General features: G+C 36.9%; 2 protein-coding genes across 3 annotated transcripts in view; one reads left to right on the top strand and one right to left on the bottom strand.

The window, feature by feature from the left end:
- The first annotated feature begins 7189 nt into the window (after positions 1 to 7189).
- LOC127452121 (serotonin N-acetyltransferase-like) lies at positions 7190 to 13849 on the top strand. The gene is made up of 3 exons (XM_051717345.1): positions 7190 to 7652; positions 8562 to 8716; positions 11440 to 13849. The coding sequence occupies exons 1-3, from the start codon at positions 7487 to 7489 to the stop codon at positions 11743 to 11745; spliced, it is 627 nt and encodes a 208-aa protein (XP_051573305.1). The 5' UTR covers positions 7190 to 7486; the 3' UTR covers positions 11746 to 13849.
- Positions 13850 to 13971: 122 nt separating this feature from the next.
- Positions 13972 to 24860, bottom strand: part of LOC127452093 (inactive rhomboid protein 1) — a 90827-nt gene continuing 79938 nt past the window's right edge. For both annotated transcript variants that reach the window (XM_051717278.1, XM_051717281.1), the window contains 2 exons: positions 17564 to 17717; positions 13972 to 15001 (listed from right to left, as the gene is read on the bottom strand). In XM_051717278.1, coding sequence (XP_051573238.1) covers positions 14582 to 15001; positions 17564 to 17717 — 574 coding nt within the window. In that variant the 3' untranslated portion in view covers positions 13972 to 14581. The remainder of the gene's footprint in view (positions 15002 to 17563; positions 17718 to 24860) is intronic.

Here is a 24860-nt window from a genome sequence, read left to right as displayed (position 1 = left end):
GAGGTCATAAAAGCTGCATGGATACCAGTTACAGAAATGTGTGGCCTCAACTGAATGAACAAATAAAATAAATCTGCCAGCTGGAGGGATCAGTTATTCCCTGGAACAACTCGTCCACAAAACCGTGGGTTGTGCCTTGTGGGCAAAACATACCCCTTCCTGCCAACACACTGCCCTCTCACCTTTTTACGTACATATTAACACGCCCATTTCATGACCCTTTTTTTAAAGTCTGAAGTGTGAATGACTGGAGCTGAACTAGGGGGGTTTCATGACACTAACAATAACTTAATTCACTTACAATCTCCTTTATGTATGTATTCCATAGATAAACTGTGTTATAAGATAATAATTAGTAGTTCATGTTACAGCATATATAGGCATTGAACAGTAGCAGCATTAAGTTAACTTAGTTTAAAAAAAAAAAGTATTTATTTATTTTTCTGTCAGATACAGTTTCTTTTCTATTTCTGTCTCACAAGAATTTAAAACCTCAGTATCAGCACCAAACAAACTGTTTTCAAATAGGTCTCCCAAATGGTTGAGCTATTATGTAGTCCCGCCCTAAACTCATGCCATTGGTTGAGCCAATGTTGCTATATCTCAAACATACAGAGTGAAGGGATGGTCTCACTAAACTTCACGCTCCATTCACTCCCATTCAAACGCATCCGAATGCAGCAGACCGGAAACGCAAGCTCATGCTAATACATTTCGTACTACGCTGCCTACCAAAGATCAAGCTTGGTAAACTTTGAACTGTGAATTTGTACGCCGAATGCTATCCCAGATGTGTATGACTTACTTTCATCTGCTGAACACAAACAAAGATTTTTAGTAGAATATTTCAGCTCTGTTGGTCCATACAATGCAAGTGAATCCTCCCTACCCAGTAAGAGGCGATATGCATGAAGAATGCGAATCAAAAAACAAAAGAAGAATGTGAAAGTGAAAGTGGAGATTGATAGTTTAATTGATAGGATTTAAACACTGGAGTTGTATGGATTACTTTTAATTGAGCTTCACAGTTTTGGTCACCATTCAACTTGCAAATCTTCATTTGTGTTCAGCAGTAGAAAGAAAGTCATACACATCTGGAACAGCATGAGGGAGAGTAAATGATGAGAGAATTTTCATTTTTGGGTGAACTATCCCTTTAATCCTGATCTGTGTTTGCTCAAAATTCTGTGTAAAGACTAACAAATGAAAGCAGTGTTTGGAGTCCTTGAAGAAAGCGTCTGCCTCTGATGGCAAACAAAGTTATTTTGGAGATATTCTGGAATATTCAGTCAACTAATGTCACAATGATTTAAAATGCCATCCGTGAGGGGAAACAAATCGTGGTTACCATTCATTCATCCATTATTTTGTATGGCAAAAATTAGGAGAAATTTCCAACAGATTTGTCTATTTTCTGAAAGAAAAACACTGAAACTGTTGTGTTTTATTATAATTATTATTATTATTATTATGTTTTGCACTTGGGGTGTTTTTCTGTCAGAAATAGCCAAATCCATTGGACATTTCTCTTCATTTTACCCCATACAAATGAAAAGGGTTACTTTGACAATTTGTTTCCTCCCACGTCATTCATGTGTTTCAAACGTCTCCATTTTAATAACTTTTTTTTCATTGTTCCTCCAACTATGTCGCTTTATTTTATTTAGTCATATATTTAGTTAGTTATGTATGTGTAAAGGGAGGTTTATAATAGACGGCACTAAATCTGAAATAAAATCATTTTTACACATTTAAATTAGCTTCTCTTTTTATTCAGTGTGTGGTAAGTCAAAGGGTTTCTTTTTTTGTTCGTTTCAAAGCTAATGGTAAAATCTGGGTTTTACATAATGTAGGCTAATAATGAAACAGCACCACTGGTTTCACTATTACAATTTATAAAAATCAGAGGATTTTGAGGTAACTTGAGGTAAGTTTTTAAATGGTTATCTGCCCATATATGTTATTATACACAGGGTCGTAAGCACTATAGACAGTATTTTTACAAATATATATACCCCTTTATACAAAAGTACAAAAATTCAGATTCATTAAAAATTCTCAGTAGTTTTAGGTTTTATTAAGCATGTAAATAGTGTATAAAGTTGTTTTCTAAGAAAACAATTAATAAAATTGTGAAAGTGGCGTTCACTCTAGTGGTGAAACTAAAGAATTACTTTCCCAATATGGTGAGCATTGCATTATATTAGCAACACTCAAAAGCTAAATGCAGAAACCACAGACTACTCATATCAGAACATTTGACCCAGTCTGGATATGAGAAATGAGCTTTGAATGCATCAAACTTACTAACTAGAGTTAGGCTATGAACAGAGCAAAAAAGATATGTCTGTGAACTGTAGATCACCCTTATTTCCAACCATTTTCAAAATTTGTCATGGTTCAACATGTCTATTTTCTGTCTAGATGTGCAGCAGATGGTTAAAACATGACATCTAACCACAAACACCTGCTGATTGGTAGGGTCCCATTTCTGTCTGGAAACAGGTAAGTCATCTTCTGAGCACACAGCCTTGTGGTGTTAGTAATAATAGCAATATGTATTTCAATATTATATAATCTGAAAATATTTAACAATATCTACATTATAAATACATTTTACTATTTACTTTAAGGGCTATTTGTCACATTTTACTCCAATGAATGTTTCTCAGGGTAGGTTCATTTTGAAACTCAATTTCTGTATTGACACATGCTGACTTAATAGCAGGGCATGTTGTCACACTATATGGGGTAAGTTGTGGCAGTGGAACCTGCCATTTAGCCTATAGGCTTTTCGGGCAAAAGTAAAAAGATTATGAAACAAAACAATTCACGAAGCAGCAAAAATGATGCCAAACCACTGTTTTGGCCAACAAATATTGTAATTGATAAATTGTGTAAATGTATAACATTTAAAACACGTGACAACTTGAGATTTATAAAAATTCCAGTATCACGATAAGACAGTTTTACCTTTCAGTAAAAATCTTCCTTTATTATATAATTGACCCAGCATGGTTTTATTGTGTTCAATTGTCTATCCACCAGCAATTACACAGATATGATGATATTGGAATTTTAGTTTGGAAAATAAAATTCACAAAAGTATTCTAATTTAAGAGGGTATTTGAAACCATCATACACAACCACTGCTAGAGAAATGAACATTTGTGTAGTTGTACTTTTGACTAAAAATCTGCTGAGATATAGCCCTTGAGACAACATCCCCATGTGACAACAAGCCCTGATCTCCCCTTAAAGTAGTTCAGATGTAACTTGACTCAGTGCACCTGAGGTAATTAACTGTCTGACAGTAGCTGAGGAGATTATTCAAACTACTTAGAGGGACTGTTGAAGGTTAAGTCATCTTAAATTAACTAAACTCCTCCTATGTTGTCAGCTGAGACCCAACATTACGACAAGGCTTTCTCATTAGGGTTCAGACAATGATGGAAGAATAAGCCTGTAGCCTAGATATATATTACGTTTGTTTGATGTCATTTATAAAACCCTAATGCTCAATACTGTGATGTCTAAGACTGAAAATAACCATTTAAGTTCTCAATCAGAGAATATGTCACAGGACAATCATGAACATGGAGAACAGCAAGGGGTAAAAAATTAGCAAACGTTCAAATTAGCCTTCAGCCACGTGCTGTGGCATTAAATAGATCTCTTGTTGGAAGAAGTTCTTAATCAAATTAACACTTTGTTGCCAAAATGAAGGCTTTGTTGTCAACAGTAATTTAATAACACAAGACAACAGGAAGTTTACACATGGTTTAGTAAGTTTGCACCGATTTGTTCTCAGCATATAAATGTAAACAGGTTAACTAAGGACAAAAGCCAGGTGTCAAAGCATCACTTTCCCATTTACTTAGATGTCTGGCTAACCCTCTTTGTGGTGTGAAGATCTGCCTAAGAGCTGTCTGCACAAATCTCTAGCAAGCCTCTCTCCCTCTCTCTCTCTCTCTCTTTCTCTCTTTCTCTCTCAATTCTCTTTCTGTTTGACCTCACATGCCCATACCCTCCATATGGACATAAATCATTCACCTGACACACACAGACTTACACAGCATTTAAGGCTTTTAAGTACATGTGCACCCTACATGACCTCAGAATGTATGATATGTAGATATCTTCTTGATAAGAAAATGATTCTTAGGACTCTTAGGAATGTATTTGTTAAAATTCTTTAATCCATAAAAAACATTTATAATAAATCATCAGATTTGAATTTTAGCAATCTCAGTTTGAACATCAGAAACAATATTTTAGTACAGTTTAATCACTGGAAATGAGATGTGCAGTATATATATATATATATATATATACACACTGGTGGCCAAAAGTTTGGAATAATGTACAGATTTTGCTCTTATGGAAACAAATTGGTACTTTTATTCACCAAAGTGGCATTCAGCTGATCACAATGTAAAGTCAGGACATTAATAACATGAAAAATTACTATTACAATTTGAAAAAAAAAAATTTAACTACTTCAAAGAGTTCTCATAAAAAAATCCTCCACGTGCAGCAATGACAGCTTTGCAGATCCTTGGCATTCTAGCTGTCAGTTTGTCCAGATACTCAGGTGACATTTCACCCCACACTTCCTGTAGAACTTGTCATAAATGTGGCTGTCTTGTCGGGCACTTCTAACACACCTTACAGTGTAGCTGATCCCACAAAAGCTCAATGGGGTTAAGATCCATAACACTCTTTTCCAATTATCTGTTGTCCAATGTCTGTGTTTTTTTGCCCAGTCTAACATTTTCTTTTTGTTTTTCTGTTTCAAAAGTGGCTTTTTCTTTGCAATTCTTCCTATAAGGCCTGCACCCCTGAGTCTTCTCTTTACTGTTGTACATGAAACTGGTGTTGAGCAGGTAGAATTCAATGAAGCTGTCAGCTGAGGACATGTGAGGCATCTATTTCTCAAACTAGAAACTCTGCTGTACTTATCCTCTTGTTTAGTTGTACATCTGGGCCTTCCACATCTCTTTCTGTCCTTGTTAGAGCCAGTTGTCCTTTGTCTTTGAAGACTGTAGTGTACACCTTTGTATGAAATCTTCAGGTTTTTTTGGCAGTTTCAAGCATTGTATAGCCTTCATTCCTCAAAACAATGATTGACTGACGAGTTTCTAGAGAAAGCTGTTTCTTTTTTTTTTGTTGTTGCCATTTTTTATCTAATATTGACTGTAAGACATGCCAGTCTATTGCATACTGTGGCAACTCAAAAACAAACACAAAGACAATGTTAAGCTTTATTTAATGAACCAAAAGCAGTGTTTGATATAATGGCAAGTGATTTTCTAGTATCAAATTATCAATTTATCATGATTACTCAAGGATAAGGTGCTGGAGTGATGGCTGCTGGAAATGGGGCCTGTCTAGATTTGATCAGAAATGACTTTTTTCAAATAGTGATGGTGCTGTTTTTTTACATCAGTAATGTCCTGACTATACTTTGTGATCAGTTGAATGTCACTTTGGTGAATTAAAGTAACAATTTTCTTCCGAAACAGCAAAATCTGTACATTATTCCAAACTTTTGGCCACCAGTGTATATGGAATAATGTACAGTTTGGAATGATGTACAGATTTTGCTATTATTTTTATAATATAATTAATAAAATAATGTAAACACTTGTTTTAAATAATTTGAGCAATTTTTTTTATATACATCTCATTATATATATATATATATATATATATATATATATATATATATATATATATATATATATTAAAGCAATATCACACGAGCAAGACTGCTGATAGGTGGATAATACAGCATGAATGTGTTGTTTTATTCAACAGTTCAACGAACAAGTAAATAAATAATTATGGAAAAGCTAAGGAATGTCGCAAAAAATGCTCTTGTGTGAAACTACTTTCTGCTATTTTTAAGATGCGCCTAAGCCACCATTACTAATTAGAAAACCACACTTTAGGGGTAACAACAGTTTCTAACATGTTACTGGAGAAACAAGGATGTGTGTGTGTATGAGAGAGAGAGAGAGAGAGAGAGAGAGAGAGAGAGAGATAGTGAGTGACTGAGCATGTGATAAAATACATCATTTAGTTTAACTCTATTCCTCAGCTGTAGTGTGATGATAATCCTCTCCGATCGTGTAGTGATGCGGCCATACGTGCAATCGGAGTGTTTCGCTAACATTCAAGTGTTTTGTTGTCGAGGAAAAAACATGGAGGACACCAAATTATGTTTGTTGGGGAACTTTTATTATGACACTGACACAGAAAGCATTCGCTCTTTCACCATGTTTAAAGTTTACGTCTTCTCCTAACTCATCAGGTATGAAGTAGGCACCCTGAGTGTGTTTGATTACTCCGTATTTCGCAACTCTCAGCTGTGATTGGCAGTAATGCTGGAGCTGCTATTTCTCAGCTATAGTGTAGTAGTAATCCGAGCAATCATGGAGTGAGAGACATTTCCCAATGGCTTCACAGAAATTTGTACACTAACTGACACCACAGTTTGCCAACGTCAGCAGAACTTGCTCATAGTACACACATAGTCTTTTCTCAACAAATGCTGGCTCAAATCATTAATGTCACGGGGATGAATGAAAATTCACACTTTTAGCGTCTCTTACACATCTGCACTGCTCTTACACATTTAATGAAGCATCCCAGTGCTGATGGTCTGAGCTATCAGCACTCTTGGAACAACTCTTGTCCAATCAGATTTGAGGACCAAAAATAACTGTTTTATATATATATATATATATATATATATATATATATATATATATATATATATATATATATATACACAGTCTAACATAAAATGTGCATTATAAATTGATAAATTCAGTGGCCAAAAGACTTTTAAACTGTTACGTGAGATAAATATCACTTATGTTGTGGGTATAGTTATTGGCCGATGACAATCTCAAACTGACCAAATGTTGTCCATTTAATGGCTTGCCTGATATATCAGTCTATCACTAGTCCTCAATGTCCTTATTCTCTTGTTATGCACTGGCTTGCTTAATTTGAAAACACCAAATGCGTAATAGAGCTACTGGGGCTGGCGTCAACATCACAAAGCTTGCTTTGGCTGTACAAACAGTTTCTAGGTAAGCATTTTGAGTGGGCTGTTTAGCTGCAGTCTGAGTAGGCTATTAGCACACAGAGTTTCAGGGACAGAAGTAAGTAGGTGAGTAAGAAAGGACACCTTAGGAGATCAGGGGGAGGGCCAGGAAAGGGCCTGACAAAAAGAGGGGAAGAGAGGGGAGGGTAAAAGAAGAGGAGAGGTGACAGTGTCAAGGTAGAACGATACGATTTTAGAAGAGAGCAGGTGGAAAATCTACTAACGGAATAACAGCATTGTCCTTAAACTTGAAAAAGAGGGAAAACGGCAAGGGCAAGCATCAGTAAAGAGGCAAAGAGGCTGCGTTAAATGCAAAAAGTATTGTGAGAAGTATTGTCATCCAGAGCCAGTTGTTAAGTGTGAAGGGTGATGGCACCTCAGGTCGTCAGCTCACTCTTCCTGAAGCCTTTCTTTCTGAAGACACCACTAAGCGTTGCCAGCCCTCGACGCCAGCGACGACACACATTACCTGCTAGTGAGTTCCGTAATCTCACGCCGCAGGACGCCATCAGTGTATTTGAGATAGAAAGAGAAGGTAAGTGATTTCTTGGACATGGAGGGTTTAAAAATTGATTTAGCTCATTGGTTTAACATTGTGAGCAACAGATCGATGCTGTCCAGATGTGTCACATATTTTCATAATTTTTAATTTAGCTGTTATTACCTAGATTTAAAATTCAAGTTTACATTTACCTTTTGTAGATTGTAGATTGTAGATGTAGATTGACATTTAATTTGTGTCTTTTTTGTATATTTTACACAGATCACTTTGATTTTGCAAATTTACACTTATGAACCAATAAAGAAGAACAGGTAACACTTTACAATGAGGTTGTATTCGTTAACATTAGCACAATAAACAATACTTTTACAGCACTTTTGAATCTTGGTTAATGTTAATTTCAACATACCAATAGATTTTTTACATTTAAAGCTGTTATAATTTGTTAGTGCAGTTGGAACTAACAATAATGACAACCTTGTTTTAAAGTGTTACCTAAGAACATTTTGGATATCTCGGCTTATAATCCCTATTTTTTTTGGGATAAATGGAAGTGGGTTAAATTTTATCTATTTTTTTATTAAACTTATTTAAGTCATTTGAAACCACGTTTCACATTATTGACTGACGCGCAATTAAATCTGTATTAATATGATACTATAATAATAGTATCATTATCAAGCAACAGTTTTTGATTACGTTTATCATTTTAATATAATTTTGATTACTGGATGTAATTGAAACCAGTTTAAAAAACACTCTTTAAGCTCTCTAATCACTTCCTAAGTTCTTCATATAGAACACTAAGAGAGTTAAGTCAACGTGCTAATTTGATTGCGGTGAAACAGATAAACCCTCGCTGATCTGCCGATAATTCTTTGTTTTTGTTGTTTAAAGGAGGGTTGACTCACCCCTGTATTTCTCCCATCTCTCTCTCTGCAGCTTTTGTCTCTGTTTCTGGAGAATGTCCACTCACCCTTGATGAGGTCCTCATTTTCCTGGGCCAGTGTCCTGAACTCTCTCTGGGTTGGTTTGAAGAGGGTCAGCTGGTGGCCTTCATCATTGGATCTGGCTGGGACAAAGAGAAACTTGAACAGGTGAAAAATTAAATGGCAACATTTAATATACAGTATGTAAACACACATCTTATATCAATTAACTACCCACTAAGCAGTGGTAAATGCATGCAATAGATATTATGTTTCCCATAATCTTAAAAGGCTTATGCTTAAAGGCTTGTAATTAATTTTGTAGACAAATATACATTGTCAACACATTTCCTCGCACGTATATCTATCACAAATGGATGTACAAAGTGTCCAGATAGTGTCACATTTTCAAAACCTTTTCAAGACAATTAGAAAATAACAGAATAGAATATATTCTGATATATTTTGATGTTTTATTTTTCATATATGAAAGAGATGATGCAACAAATATAGAACAGGATTCATTAGTTCCAGACTGACATTTCTTAAGATGCAACTAGCTGTCAAACACATATTGAGCTACACATAACACATAATCTACACATTCGTATTTTCTCAGGCACTTTTTGAGTCTAAATAGATACACAACTTATATAATTTCAGTAGTACACTCAAATGACAATAGTTGTATCATACTGTTCATGTGTTACACTTGCTAAAGTTTACTTCCACGTTGCTTCATCAAATTACAATGTCAACTGTAAATCAAGTCAATCACTGACACATCAGCACCACCTTGAGTAGTAATAGCATGTATAATACTTTATGTATGTGAACACACGTATGAAATACTGATAATTCACCATTGTCTCACAGAAAATCAACGTGATGTAGTAATTTGTATGAATATAGGACTAATTTGTCTTGTAATAAACAAAGAAATGTATATCCTGTGATAGTAAACTTAAATAGATATGAAATTATGCAAAAATGATATATATAAAAACACGACACCACACCTAGTGTCTTTAATGACCCATTTCACTTTAAGTAATCAAACAGTTATTTTTTCAATTTTTTGTTTTGTTACACTATTCAGAAGAGATTGTTTGAGGAATACTAAAGGAATACATCCAAAAAATGGATGAGGTACAGGGGCTGGTATGAGGTCCCGGGTCACTAAAGACCCGAGGAACAGTGCATCCGGAAAGTATTCACAGCGCTTCACTTTTTCCACATTTTGTTATGTTACAGCCTTATTCCAAAATGGATTAAATTCATTATTTTCCTCAAAATTCTACAAACAATACCCCATAATGACAACGTGAAAGAAGTTTGTTTGAAATCTTTGCAAATTTATTAAAAAATAAAAAAACAAAAGAATCACATGTACATAAGTATTCACAGCCTTTGCCATGACACTCAAAATTGAGCTCAGGTGCATCCTGTTTCCCCTGATCATCCTTGAGATGTTTCTACAACTTGATTGGAGTCCACCTGTGGTAAATTCAGTTGATTGGACATGATTTGGAAAGGCACACACCTGTCTATATAAGGTCCCACAGTTAACAGTGCATGTCAGAGCACAAACCAAGCCATAAAGTCCAAGGAATTGTCTGTAGACCTCCGAGACAGGATTGTATCAAGGCACAGATCTGGGGAAGGGTACAGAAACATTTCTGCAGCATTGAAGGTCCCAATGAGCACAGTGGCCTCCATCATCTGTAAATGGAAGAAGTTTGGAACCACCAGGACTCTTCCTAGAGCTGGCCGCCTGGCCAAACTGAGCGATCGGGGAGAAGGGCCTTAGTCAGGGAGGTGACCAAGAACCCGATGGTCACTCTGACAGAGCTCCAGCGTTTCTCTGTGGAGAGAGGAAAACCTTCCAGAAGAACAACCATCTCTGCAGCACTCCACCAATCAGGCCTGTATGGTAGAGTGGCCAGACGGAAGCCACTCCTCAGTAAAAGGCACATGCCAGCCCGCCTGGAGTTTGCCAAAAGGCACCTGAAGGACTCTCAGACCATGAGAAACAAAATTCTCTGGTCTGATGAAACAAAGATTGAACTCTTTGGCCTGAATGGCAAGCGTCATGTCTGGAGAAAACCAGGCACCGCTCATCACCTGGCCAATACCATCCCTACAGTGAAGCATGGTGGTGGCAGCATCATGCTGTGGGGATGTTTTTCAGCGGCAGGAACTGGGAGACTAGTCAGGATCGAGGGAAAGATGAATGCAGCAATGTACAGAGACATCCTTGATGAAAACCTGCTCCAGAGCGCTCTGGACCTCAGACTGGGGCGAAGGTTCACCTTCCAACAGGACAACGACCCTAAACACACAGCCAAGATAACAAAGGAGTTGCTATGGGACAACTCTGTGAATGTCCTTGAGTGACCCAGCCAGAGCCCAGACTTGAACCCGATTGAACATCTCTGGAGAGATCTGAAAATGGCTGTGCACCGACGCTCCCATCCAACCTGATGGAGCTTGAGAGGTCCTACAAAGAAGAATGGGAGAAACTGCCCAAAAATAGGTGTGCCAAGCTTGTAGCATCATACTCAAAAAGACTTGAGGCTGTAATTGGTACCAAAGGTGCTTCAGCAAAGTATTGAGCAAAGGCTGATTTCAAAACAAACTTCTTTCACGTTGTCATTATGGGGTATTGTTTGTAGAATTTTGAGGAAAATAATGAATTTAATCAATTTTGGAATAAGGCTGTAACATAACAAAATGTGGAAAAAGTGAAGCGCTGTGAATACTTTCCAGATGCACTGTATGCATTAAACCCCCCATCCAAGCAGACCACAGACAAACATCTTAGAGTTCATTAGTGTTTTTTTTTTTAGGTTGTACTAATATTCTAACCTACTTTTGACCATCTCATCCAGGAGGCCCTGACTACACATGTCCCTGACTCTCCAGCAGTACACATCCATGTGTTGTCTGTACACCGCCACTGTCGGCAGCAGGGCAAGGGCTCCATCCTGCTTTGGCGTTATCTGCAGTACCTGCGCTGTCTGCCGGGCCTGCGCAGGGCCCTGCTGGTCTGCGAGGAGTTCCTGGTGCCCTTCTACCAGAAAGCTGGCTTCAAGGAGAAGGGTTCCTCTGCCATCAATGTGGGGGCCTTAACCTTCACAGAGATGGAGCATCAACTGGGAGGTCAAGCCTATGCACGACGGAACAGTGAATGTTAGATGCTTTATGTTAAGGCACATCAGATTCTGATAAAGGACGTTGTGCTTAGATTCTGGACTCAGAGTCAAGGACTCAAAGCCCTACATCCATCTAAGCAAGGAACCAGAGACTTAGCTATGCACTCATTTTAAGAGATGGAAGCACTAACACTCTGGCTATACAAAGGCTGGAAAGGATACCAGTGTTGGTTATTTACAGAATTTAGGACTGCATAATGACTTGTGTACTGCCCAAGATGTATTTCATGCTTTACTGGTTGAAAAACAGCAGTTGTTTATAATAGGAAGACATTTATTATTTCCTTTTTACTTGCGGAAGAAACCATACCATAATCACCAAAAAAGTGAAACATAAAAAAATTAATTCTTCTGGCAAAAGTTATCCATGCAAATATTCAACCATTCAAAAAGTGACCAGGATCTTATATAATTCCTATACAAGTTTTGAGATATTGTCAAATAATTTTATTTTTTATAACTTTAACCCTTAGATACCCCTGGATAGTAGTGAAATGTTGAATAATGTTAAAATAAAATCATGTGACCATGTGTTTTGAAATGCAAACTCTGTGTACATCGTATGAACTTGATGTTTCATGCAATGTAAACTTAAATTAGAATATCCGTCAACTTTATATGTGGCATTAATCATATAATATGTATCTAATCAATAAAAGCCAATTTAATTACAAATCTTTATTCTTTCAATGTGCATTTTATATGCACAGCAGTGAGAAGGCTTCATTTCTGTGAGTTTTTGGATATAAGCACAGCTTTTAAGCTTATTTTCTCCATTAGGTACCATCCTAATAATTCTGTTAATTTCAGGGCTCCCACACCATTTTAACAAATTAATTTGTATTATTTTTAACCTCCTGAGACCAGAGCGTGACTGCTGTGTGCATTTTCTATTTACCTTTTTGATTTAGTACTGAACTAGTAGCACCTAATAAACAAAAAAAAAAAAAAAAGCTTTTTCTTGAGCAAATAGTTTTCCTAAAAATTGATGTCCTCATATGTGTACAGCAGGACTAAGTTGTGAGATTTTGAATAATACCAAGCTATAGAAAGTCAGATTTCATCAAATTGCTCATGTTTCCAGGAGTGTTGGTTATTTGTGTTTTTGAGACGTTACAGACATTACGTCAGAAATTTGCATAATTAATTCTGATTCAAAGTAATTGCCAACATCATCCAGTCACTTTATAATACATTGTAAAGTCTCGGTCTATGTACTGATTAGCATTGTCCCATGTCTGCTATGTTGAGTGGTCCAATCATCATCTGCAGCCTGAAATTGAACTTTTGACCGGATTTTAGGAGGGAATGCACTTAGCTGCATAGGAAAACGGTAGGATGCTCCCTTGCGCCCTATTTAGTGAATGACTTAACCTCCAGTATGCTGATGTCTGCACTGGTCTCAGAACAGTTCGAAATGTACTTTATTTTCATCCTACCTCCATATAAAGCCACTGAAAGAAAACATTTTCAGCTTTTGGATGAACCTAGTTATTCTCAATGCACAGTAAATATAGGATTTCTAAGGAAAAAGCACTAAAGTACACATTAGTGTACATTGTGTTTAACAGCGTCGCATTTCACGATAAATTGCTTAAATTTTAAGAATGGCATGTTGGATGAAACTAGATACTCTAATCTTTCAACTCAAACAGGTTTCAATGTAAAAACATAATTAGGTTTCTTACAGATGTAATTTTGTGGTTGTTTATCCCAAAGACAAACTCTGCTGTGGTCAGCACCATGTTGTTTTGTCACATGAATGTTTAACCTTTTATTGACTGCACAGAGTCTTCTGTACTGGTGATCAGTTGGTTTAAATGAATTTAAATGATGCGTTGTGTATAGTGAAGCCAAAATACAACATCCACACATTTACGCAGGGTAGCACGGGGTTAAATTATTATTATTATTATTATTTTATATTCCCTTATATTTCCAGGTTTTCTATGACTGTAGGAACCCTGTACTTTGTTCCAAACTGCACTGTAAAAACTGGTAACCTGTGATTGTTACTTCAAGGATCAATTTCTACTTCAGTTAAACCATAAACGTCACTTTCGTTGGTGTAACCTAATTTGTCAGGTAAATCTAGTCAGATTAAATAACATTTTGTTACCACATGAAGGATTTTATAGGTTACCTCACAAAACAGAGCGGAAAGGGCATGGTAGACATGAAAAAAAAAAAGAAGACAAAAGTCAGAGGTGCATGTTGTTTTTAGTTGTATTTTGTAACAAGTGAGTAATTTGGGTAGCTAAAACACTACCCTTTCATAATCAACCATTACTTCATTTGAAGTAACACAATGAAAGAATATCATTTGAATGCTCAACGTGTAATGAAAATATGGCAGTAGTAGGTACATTTATCAAGGCACCAAAGGTACAGATTTTTGTTCGTCCCTGGATTCTGAGGTCGATTAAACAAAGACAAACCTACCCCTGACATGCTAAAACATAAAAAGTACAACAACCAAACTGGAGAACACGTGTTTTCCATTTGCTGTACCAGTGCTTTCATTATGACATTGTCTTCTGAGACTGTAGTGTAAAGAAATTTTTGGCGTGAGGGTGACCCTGTTTTTGCATGATTATCAGACACCCTTATCAACAGACTACATAAAACTTTTTCTGCACATTAAAAAGCATTGTTTCAACTTGCACTGAGTAAAAAAATAACACAAGCATACTGTCCAAATTCACAGAAAGGGCTTCATTTGGGAGAGACAAAGTGCAACTAGATACACAGGGGATTGGTAGATGCAGATCAACAACCAATCAAATCACTCTATTCCTGAAGCCCTGCCTCCCCTCCTTCAATGGAGATGTGCATTAAGGTCGTACTTCTCACAGAACTTGTCGGTGAAAGGAATGCAGGTGAGCAGCTCGCACCACTCACACTTGATGGGATACACGTAGAAGAGCACCACGAGTCCGGCGAACAGACCCACGAACACCACCATGAAGATAATGATCTGGCAGCGTTTGCGGTACATGTCCATGCGGCCGAAGCTGATGTAGGGCAGGAAGGTGAAGGAGAGGAAGAATCCCGAGATGAAGCCGCTGATATGGGCGAAATTATCAATCCAGGGCAACAAGCCGAAGGCAAACAGAAAGAGCACCACACACAGTAGCTTAGTGAAGGCCCGCCAAGGCTGAGCCAGAATTTGCCAACTCTGAATTAGCTCTACAAACAGACAGGCCAGGATGCCAAACTGAGAGCCAGCTGGACCCACCTAGAGAGACAGTAAAAGGGGGTATAAGGCAAAGTTAGAGCGAACATGGAATGTATACCATATCAGTGCATACAGTAGGTAGTTACAGTACTGTATGTAACAGGGTTGAGCAAAATTCAGAATTTAAGAATCGCTGTGATTTCAATTCATGAGTTGGAATTTGAATTGGCTACGAATTGCAATTCACCAGTCACACAACAGAGGAATTTCAATGGTCCAACACAAGTTTAAATTTGGACTAATTATACCTATTTATTCCTTATACTGTATGTAGAATAATTTTTTTTTTCAACTGATTAGATATATTTCTCTAAACTAAATTCAATACTATAAAAATAATGATTTTAATTCCATACACAAAATGCCCACCACATGTTTTTAGATAACTTAATGAAAATGCATTAAAATACATAAAGATGCATTAAATAAAGTTTTGACATTGAAATTTAAATCTATTGATTACATACGAGTAAATGACAGAATTCTGGGAAATTAACGGGATAGTTCAACCAAAATTGAAAATTCTCTCATCATTTACTCACCTCATGCCATCCCAGATATGTATGACTTTCTTTCTTCTGCTGAACACAAATGAAGATTTTTAGAAGAATATTTCAGCTCTGTAAGTCCATACAATGCAAGTGAATGGTGGCCAAAACTTTGAAGCTCCAAAAAGCATATAAAGGCAGCATAAAAGTAATCCATAAGACTCCAGTAGTTTAATCCAAATCTTCAGAAAAGATATGTAGGCGTGGATGAGAAACAATCAATATTTAAGTCCTTTTTTACTATCAATGTCCACTTTCACATTTTTCCTATTTTGCACCTACTAGACAGAGGAGAATTTAGAGTAAAAACTGACTATAATATTGATCTGTTTCTCACCCACACCTATCATATCTCTTCTGAAGACATGGACTAAACCATCAGAGTCATATGGATTATTTTTATGCTGCCTTTATATGATTTTAGAACTTCAAATGCTCTGATTACCATTCACTTGCATTGTATGGACCAACAGAGCTGAGATATTCTTCTAAAAATCTTCATTTGTGTTCAGCAGAAGAAAGAAAGTCATACATATCTGGGATGGCATGATGAGGGAATTTTTGGGTGAACTATCCATTTAAGTGCTCCTCCACCACAGAAGTTAATTAATCAGTATATGGGTGTTTCTTCAACTTCGGGCACTTCCCAGGGGTAGATTTGTATTAAAATAAACAGATTTCAACTTAAGTTTTAAGTACTTTTAGTTAAAATAAGGTCTCATTTAAACTGACTTGGAAACTTTTTACCAGGCCTTCATATTTTATTTTTGGTACTTTTCAAATGCCTTTTATCTATAGATGTTACTGTTTTAACATCTGTCCCAAACCCAAACTTTCTATATTAAACTATGAAAATCCATTATAAATAAAACAAATTGTTTAAAAGTTTAAAACTATGACAATCTAAACAAAGAGTGAAATAAACATAAACCATTTCAATATTTATAGTGTCAAAATTATTTCTATAAATTTTAAAAGAAATTACAACTGTCCCATAGTTGTGGCATCATTTCCACCACACCAAACATTTTTTTCAGTAAAGAGCATGCTTGAGATGAAACTGTGAAAATATTATTTAATGGTGTGTATTTAGGATACATAAAATGTTAGCTATGAATTAGCCCTAGGAAGAAAAAGGAGGTGGCCATTTTATTTCAAAGATGTTAAAAATGTCTGTAACACTTTACAATAAGGTTACGTGTGTTAACATTAGTTAATGTATTAGGTCTAATGAACTAACAATGAACAATGCTTTTACAGCATTTATTATTCTTTGTTAATGCTAGTTAATAAAAATGCAATTGTTTATTGTTAGTTCAAAATGCATTTACTAATGTTAGCATATACAACTTTTAATTTTAAAAATGTATAACTATATGTTGAAATTAACATTAACCAAGATAAATGCTGTAAAAGCATTGTTAGTTGTTAGTTCATGTTAACTAATGTTGTTAACTAATGCTAACAAATATAACCTTATTGTAAAGTGTTACCAAAATGTCCTTTCAATCTCTGTCATATCCACCATGCGATTCTATTAAAAACAATACATAATTTAAAATGTGCTTGAAACTACGCTGTGGTGGTAATTTTCATAACTTTTATAAAAAAATTCAAAAATAACAAATCTCCTGTGATGCAAGTAACAGGACTGTATACTACTGGAGAGAGTGAAACGTGAAACATTTTTAAGACTTTACTTTCAAGAAATCCACAGTGCTAAAAGTGTCCAAAGTTGAAGAACCATATATACGTAGATAGGCTACTAAAGAATGAAATGCATTAAAACTAAAATTTAAAGTTACAGTAGTTATGTGAATTTTGAATTTCATTCCATTTTAAGTATATTTCCTTAAAATTGATTTAAATTCAAATTACAATTCTGCATAGTTTGCTATCTCAGATTGATTTCAAATTCAGGAATTCAGCTGTAATTTAACACATATTCTCAATGTAATTCTGAATGGTGTACAACCCTGAATACAGTATATAAAAGTGTGGAAGCATTGTGCACCTCAGCTCTGTAGGGGAGGAAGATAGCACTAGCCAGATTTCCTGTGATACCACTCAGGATATAGATGATTGATATCCGTAGCCACCCAGCCAACTTCTCCAGGTCTCGAAGAATCGTCATCTGAAAACATACCGACACCAGGCAATGCAGAATCCTGTTTTTAACACAGATGGGGACAGAAAGAACATTTCAAGCATGTTGCTTATAAATTGCGCTGAAACCTTTATAGATTTGAATGCATATTTTTTAATTCCAAACACACCACAACTTTCTGACATTGTCAAAGAGGCCATAAACATTCCCCTTACAGAAGACATAATGTTAACTTTCCACAGTCTATGACATATTTACAATACTGTCAGTTGCTTCATAAAATGTGGCTCGTCTCAACAAATATTGTTACAATGAAAGATATTTCAGTTTAACGGCCACAAAACATGAATAAACAATGTAATAGATTTTTACATTTTCTTAAGAAAATGTGAGTGGTGCTGGATCCACTATGTTAGGGTGTTGTGGGTTGTTGCCAGCGAGTTGCAAGGAAACTCTGGGTGGTTTCTTGGGCGTTCTGTGAGGTTGCTTGCTGGCCCAGGTCAAAGAGCTCACCTACATGTCTCTATGATATGATATTCTAGTCCCTAGATATGCCCTTTGTCGCTTCTTCAATATAATATCTTCCACCAGGTGAAAATCATAAATCTGATTCCATCAAAATGTCTTAGCACACCTCTCCTCAAAAAGCCATACAATTTAAGGTATCATTCATGTCTGTAGCATGAAAGGATGGGTTATGCAATGATGTTTCAAATGGTATGAGCAATAGTAATAATGATGCTTGCGTCAGCAGGCACCATATACAATCCAACCTCAGAAAGTTCAAGGACATTTTGAAAGAGTGATGACAGGCCGCAAATAGCTTGTCAAGGTGTGTGACAGCGGCACGTGCAGAAGCATTAATTTACTGAGCCTTCTTAAGAAAGGCAAAGTGCCAAAGTGCATCTCTCTCTGAGCAGCTCAGGGGAGCAGCACTCTCTTTAATTGATACTACAGATCACACTGTGCAAAATAGTCAGCTTTTTCTTAAACCAGATTATCTGATAATATGTGTCAGCTTTTACAGCACCTGAAACATACTGAAGTGCAGCATGGAATAGTAAATAATAAATTGTATTGATCACAGACAAGAAAATGTCGATAAGCAAATTAACGTGTTAATTTGTGTGCAATAGTGCAATTAATAATATAAAACATTACGAGTTAAAAAATTTACGCAATTAATAATGCCCCCTGACCCATAAGGTACATTTTGTAATAAAAGTAAATATTTTATTACTACAGAAGCAACTCCAGCTTGATATACATACATTTGTTTTTCCAAGCCACCTAAGCAGGGGGCAGTCAGCACACCTCAACGAACCTGTCATAAGTGTTTAAGACGCTAAAAACAAATGACACACATCCATCTGATGCACATGTGCATAGACCTATAATTTAAAAAAAAAATCTGATGGAACGCAAGAATGCATCCTGTGAGAACATGAAAACTTGACAAACTCGACTGTAGGCTTGTTCAGTGATATGGGAATAAAACTAACAGTATATTGACTTCTAAAGCTACTTTTTGTATTGTCTAATGATTGCTTTACTCATCTTCCACAATACTACAATATATTTAATATCTGAATACCTAAATAAGTATATTTATTATTGGACCTACATATTATTTTACTTTGAATTATTATATTGACATACTGAATGTATTATAATTCAGTATGTTTATTAGGGGGACTTTCTCAGCAAACAATTACATATGCGATTAATTGTTATTAATTTGATTAGTTAATCAGCATGCAATTAATTACATTAAAAATTGTAACCATTCTATTTTGCATATACAAAATGAAGCCTATTTTTAGGGCAATTAAGAGTTTTAACATTCTGACATTATTTTCATGACAGTTACACACATGGTCATTAGGATATTCTCATAACCAAAATTTTAAAACAATGATATATTATTTAAATAAGTATTTATAAATCATAGTAGTACTCCCTGGCAACTGCCTTTCATTTTTTCATTGGAAATCAAATTAAAATGGTTTTTTTTTATTAATTTGGGGTTAAATATAAACAAGACATTTTCTTTACAGTTTTCGTGAGAATTACTCTAATACAGACAAGAGGGATGGCTCTTTTGATATAAAAGTATAAGCCTAATAGTTTTTTATTATTATACTATGGCCACGTTCACACAGTCAATGTTTTGGATTGACAACCGTATTTGCTCACAGGTGTGAAATGTCTTGTTCATACAACAGCTTACAGTAGCGGTCTGTATGAAGCAACAACCAAAGTCAAACCCGTATTCTAACACGTGTAACCATAGTGACAGTGACTAAAGTAAATATCAAAGATGTGTAGGGCGCAGCGTTTGAGTTGCACGGCTTGCGCTCATACCATAAAACTGATGAGTTCTGGTGGAAGACAGCATCTGGATTAAGCACTCCAATACAGGACTGATAACCGTATTCTGCTGCTGTGTGAACGTGGCCCATGAGATATATATATATATATATATATTAAAAAATGTATTCCCTTTTCTCCCCTATTTGGAATGCCCAATTCCCACTACTTAGTAGGTCCTCGTGGTGGTGCGGTTACTCACCTCAATCCGGGTGGCGGAGGACAAGTCCCAGTTGCCTCCGCTTCTGAGACAGTCAATCCGTGCATCTTATCATGTGGCTCGTTGTGCATGACACCGCGGAGACTCCCAGCATGTGGAGGATCATGCTACTCTCCGCAATCCACACACAACTTACCACGCACCCCATTGAGAGCGAGAACCACTAATCGTGACCACGAGGTTACCCCATGTGACTCTACCCTCCCTAGCCACTGGGCCAATTTGGTTGCTTAGGACAGTGTTTCCCAACCTTTTTTCTGCCAGGGCACACTTTTTACAACTAAAAAATTCTATGGCACACCACTATCCCACGTAGGCTAACCACCATCAATAATTTTACTTTTCAAGAACTTGTCCATGTTTTCTGTCTGTCTTAGTAGCGTTTACTTGTAATGTTTGAAATTCGGCTATGCAAAAAAAAAAAAAAAACAAGTCACATAGTTAGGCTACGCTGTGTGAGGTCACAGGTGGCAAGAGCGCTAAATGGGTAATGAAAACACAACAAATTTGCTTCTTTTCTAATTTGTAGATTTGTTCTTGCAATGCCACAAAAAAATTACAGGGATGCAAACTCATGAGGGGTGAAAAATGTAAGACAATCAATGGTCCATGAAAATTTTTCTGGGGATATTTTTTTTTGAAAGAATAAGCTAAAAGCACTAATTCCAGCTATTTTAGTGATTCAAGTTTATTCAAGTTTACAACTGTGCAGAATTAGCTGCAAAATAAAGAGTATTTTGGTGAGGCTTGCTTCTGTTTCACAAATTTGTTCAATTTTATTAACTGATTAGTTCAGTGACCCCTTCTTGAAATGTCACTAGGTGGCGACAAATGAGCGTCTTATGTGCTATGAGTGAGTCAGTGAATCATTTTGAGTCCTTCATGACCGAAATCTACCAAGAGACTTTATAGTGTTTAAGCATTAAAAGAACAAACCAGATCTATAGTTTTCCTTCAGTCTGAGTATTATTTTTCATCCAAAAAGTCAACAATAATAGTGAGTTTCAATAACGTCCTTACCTTCTCCTTTATTAAAACTTGCATGGCTACAAATCTACTGACTTCATTATAAGAATTACAGTGCATCCGGAAAGTATTCACAGCGCTTCACTTTTTCCGCATTTTGTTATGTTACAGCCTTATTCCAAAATTGATTAAATTCATTATTTTCACAAACAATACCCCATAATGACAATGTGAATGAAGTTTGTTTGAAATCTTTGCAAATGTATATAAAAAAAAAAAAAAGAAAAAAAAAATTAAAAGAAAAAAAAAATCACATGTACATAAGTATTCACAGCCTTTGCTCAATACTTTGTTGAAGCACCTTTGGCTCCAATTACAACCTCAAGTCTTTTTGAGTATGATGCTACAAGCTTGGCACACCTATTTTTGGGCAGTTTCTCCCATTCTTCTTTGCAGGACCTCTCAAGCTCCATCAGGTTGGATGGGGAGCGTCGGTGCACAGCCATTTTCAGATCTTTCCAGAGATGTTCAATCAGGTTCAAGTCTGGACTCTGGCTGGGCCACTCAAGGACATTCACAGAGTTGTCCCGTAGCCACTCCTTTGTTATCTTGGCTGTGTGCTTAGGGTCGTTGTCCTGTTGGAAGATGAACCTTCGCCCAGTCTGAGGTCCAGAGCGCTCTGGAGCAGGTTTTCATCAAGGATGTCTCTGTACATTGCTGCATTCATCTTTCCCTCGATCCTGACTAGTCTCCCAGTTCCTGCCGCTGAGAAACATCCCCACAGCATGATGCTGCCACCACCATGCTTCACTGTAGGGATGGTATTGGCCAGGTGATGAGCGGTGCCTGGTTTCCTCCAGACATGACACTTGCCATTCAGGCCAAAGAGTTCAATCTTTGTTTCATCAGACCAGAGAATTTTGTTTCTCATGATCTGAGAGTCCTTCAGGTGCCTTTTGGCAAACTCCAGGCGGGCTGTCATATGCCTTTTACTGAAGAGTGGCTTCCGTCTGGCCACTCTACCATACAGGCCTGATTGGTGGAGTGCTGCAGAGATGATTGTTCTTCTGGAAGGTTCTCCTCTTTCCACAGAGAAATGCTGGAGCTCTGTCAGAGTGACCATTGGGTTCTTGGTCACCTCCCAGACTAAGGCCTTTCTCTCCCGATCGCTCAGTTTGGCTCTAGGAAGAGTCCTGGTGGTTCCAAACTTCTTCCATTTATGGATGATGGAGACCACTGTGCTCATTGGGACCTTCAATGCTGCAGACGTTTTTCTGTACCCTTCCCCAGATCTGTGCCTTGATACAATCCTGTCTCGGAGGTCTACAGACAATTCCTTGGACTTCATGGCTTGGTTTGTGCTCTGACATGCACTGTTAACTGTGGGACCTTATATAGACAGGTGTGTGCCTTTCCAAATCATGTCCAATCAACTGAATTTATCACAGGTGGACTCCAATCAAGTTGTAGAAACATCTCAAGGATGAGCAGTGGAAACAGGATGCACCTGAGCTCAATTTTGAGTGTCATGGCAAAGGCTGTGAATACTTATGTACATGTGTTTTTTATTGTTAATAAATTTGCAAAGATTTCAAACAAACTTCATTCACGTTGTCATTATGGGGTATTGTTTGTAGAATTTTGAGGAAAATAATGAATTTAATCCATTTTGGAATAAGGCTGTAACATAACAAAATGTGGAAAAAGTGAAGCGCTGTGAATACTTTCCGGATGCACTGTATAAACACAAAGCAGATCTACGGTATCATTTTCCTACAACAGCCTATTTAAACTGCTGAGCATGGCTTTTATCAGAAAAGACCACAATAATAGACAAATAATAATAATTTTGAGTTTCAATAATGTTCTTTTGTCATTGTAAAGCGCATTTCACATGAGTTGAGTCGAGGCGTCAACACTCCGTTCAACACCAACGTCAAGCGCCGCATTGCCCTCCACATGACAAGAGTTGCAGAAAGAGTCACAGAGGGGCGATTTTATGAGTTTGCCACGTAAAAAAGCAGGAGGTGTGCACAATAAACATTGAAAACGTAGTTGGCAGAGAGAAAAAAAGCAGTTGCTTTGTTAGCAGAAAGTAATAAAAGGATCGTTTATGTTTAGGTTGAAGCGTTTTCTTGGTGAATTTAAATTATTTCAATAACTGGGGTCTCTGATATTCGTAAACAATAAGCTAAAGTTAAATTAAAAGAAATTATGAGACATTCAATATCTCTTCACAAATTTGGACAGTTTTTAAACATTTCTTGTTGCTTAGTACTCTCAAAGACATTATTGGTGAAGCAAAAATGTGTGTGAAAAATACTTTGGTGTAAAGTGACGTCACTTCATAGACTTCAATGTATTCTGCAGTGCTGATGCGAGTCATGTGAAAGACCCTTAATGGCGTATAAATATCAGTCACTTTTGCACATTAATCATTGTTCTTCACAATCACAAAAGTGACCGATTATGGTTTCAAAATGGCAAATTTCTCAGAAAGGTGAGGAGTTTGGATCCCTGAAATTATATATATTTTTTCATGCATTTATATATTTTGTGGAATTTGATCATTTTCCACGGCACACCTGACAATCTTTCACAGCACACTAGTGTGCTGTGGCACAGTGGTTGGGAAACACTGTCTTAGGAGACCTGGCTGGAGTCACTCAGCACACCCTGGATTCGAACTTGCGACTCCAGGGGTGGTAGTCAGTGTCAATACTCGCTGAGCTACCCAGGCCCCCGGCTCATGAGATATTAAATTATACAACAGTTAGTTGGGTGGGAAATGTGGAGATAATTTTGAAACCTCCATTTGCAAGTTGAGAAGAGACAAACTTTCAAGATGGCAGAGGAGATTACGTTTTCCGTGTCGATGTCTAAATAAGAGTTCCCCAAGAAATATACAAGAATGAAACTGGTGTTCTCCTATGTTTTTTCTCCCCACAAGTGTCAGCAAAACACTTGAACATACTCCTTATTGCGACTTCAGAAGTAGGAAGTAGGATAATTCCGATGGCAGCATCACTTCACGATTGATTGATTACTACACAGCTGAGGGATAGAGTTAAACTCACAGCGTCAGCATTACTGTTCACCACTGCTTGCAGGTAATCACACATGCTCAGTCGCTCTCTCTCTCTCTCAGACACACATCCTTATTTCTCCAATAACTTGTTAGAAACAGCCAAGCTGTCGTGACTAATTCTAAAGTGACACTTTCGAATTAGTAACGAAGGCTTGGGCGCATTTTTCGAACTATGGCAGATCCTGATCCATAGTGTAAGAAAGTAGTACCACACACACAAGAGTGTTTTTTTTCCCCTAATTATTTATTTACTTGTCTGTTGAACTGTTGTAAAAAAGCAATATGACACTCTCAATCATGCTGTTTTGTCCGTATATCAGCATATACCAGCTGTGTTTACCTTTAGCAATTGGTCAGCCCAGCCGTGCTGATAAACGGCCATAACAGCACAATTGCGAGTGTCATACTACTTTGTTTACACAGCTCTCTGGAATACTCGATTCTGATTGGTCAATGGCACCATCTAGCGGTCTGAGTAACAATCGCACCTCTGGGGATTAAGTCATATCAGATCGGTTATCTTGGTATTGCGAGTCATCTTTCCTAGTTCTCGGATTGCT

The sequence above is a fragment of the Myxocyprinus asiaticus genome, chromosome 14, assembly GCF_019703515.2.
Source record: "Myxocyprinus asiaticus isolate MX2 ecotype Aquarium Trade chromosome 14, UBuf_Myxa_2, whole genome shotgun sequence".
NCBI lineage: Eukaryota > Metazoa > Chordata > Actinopteri > Cypriniformes > Catostomidae > Myxocyprinus > Myxocyprinus asiaticus.
This window is presented reverse-complemented; position numbering and strand designations above follow the sequence as displayed.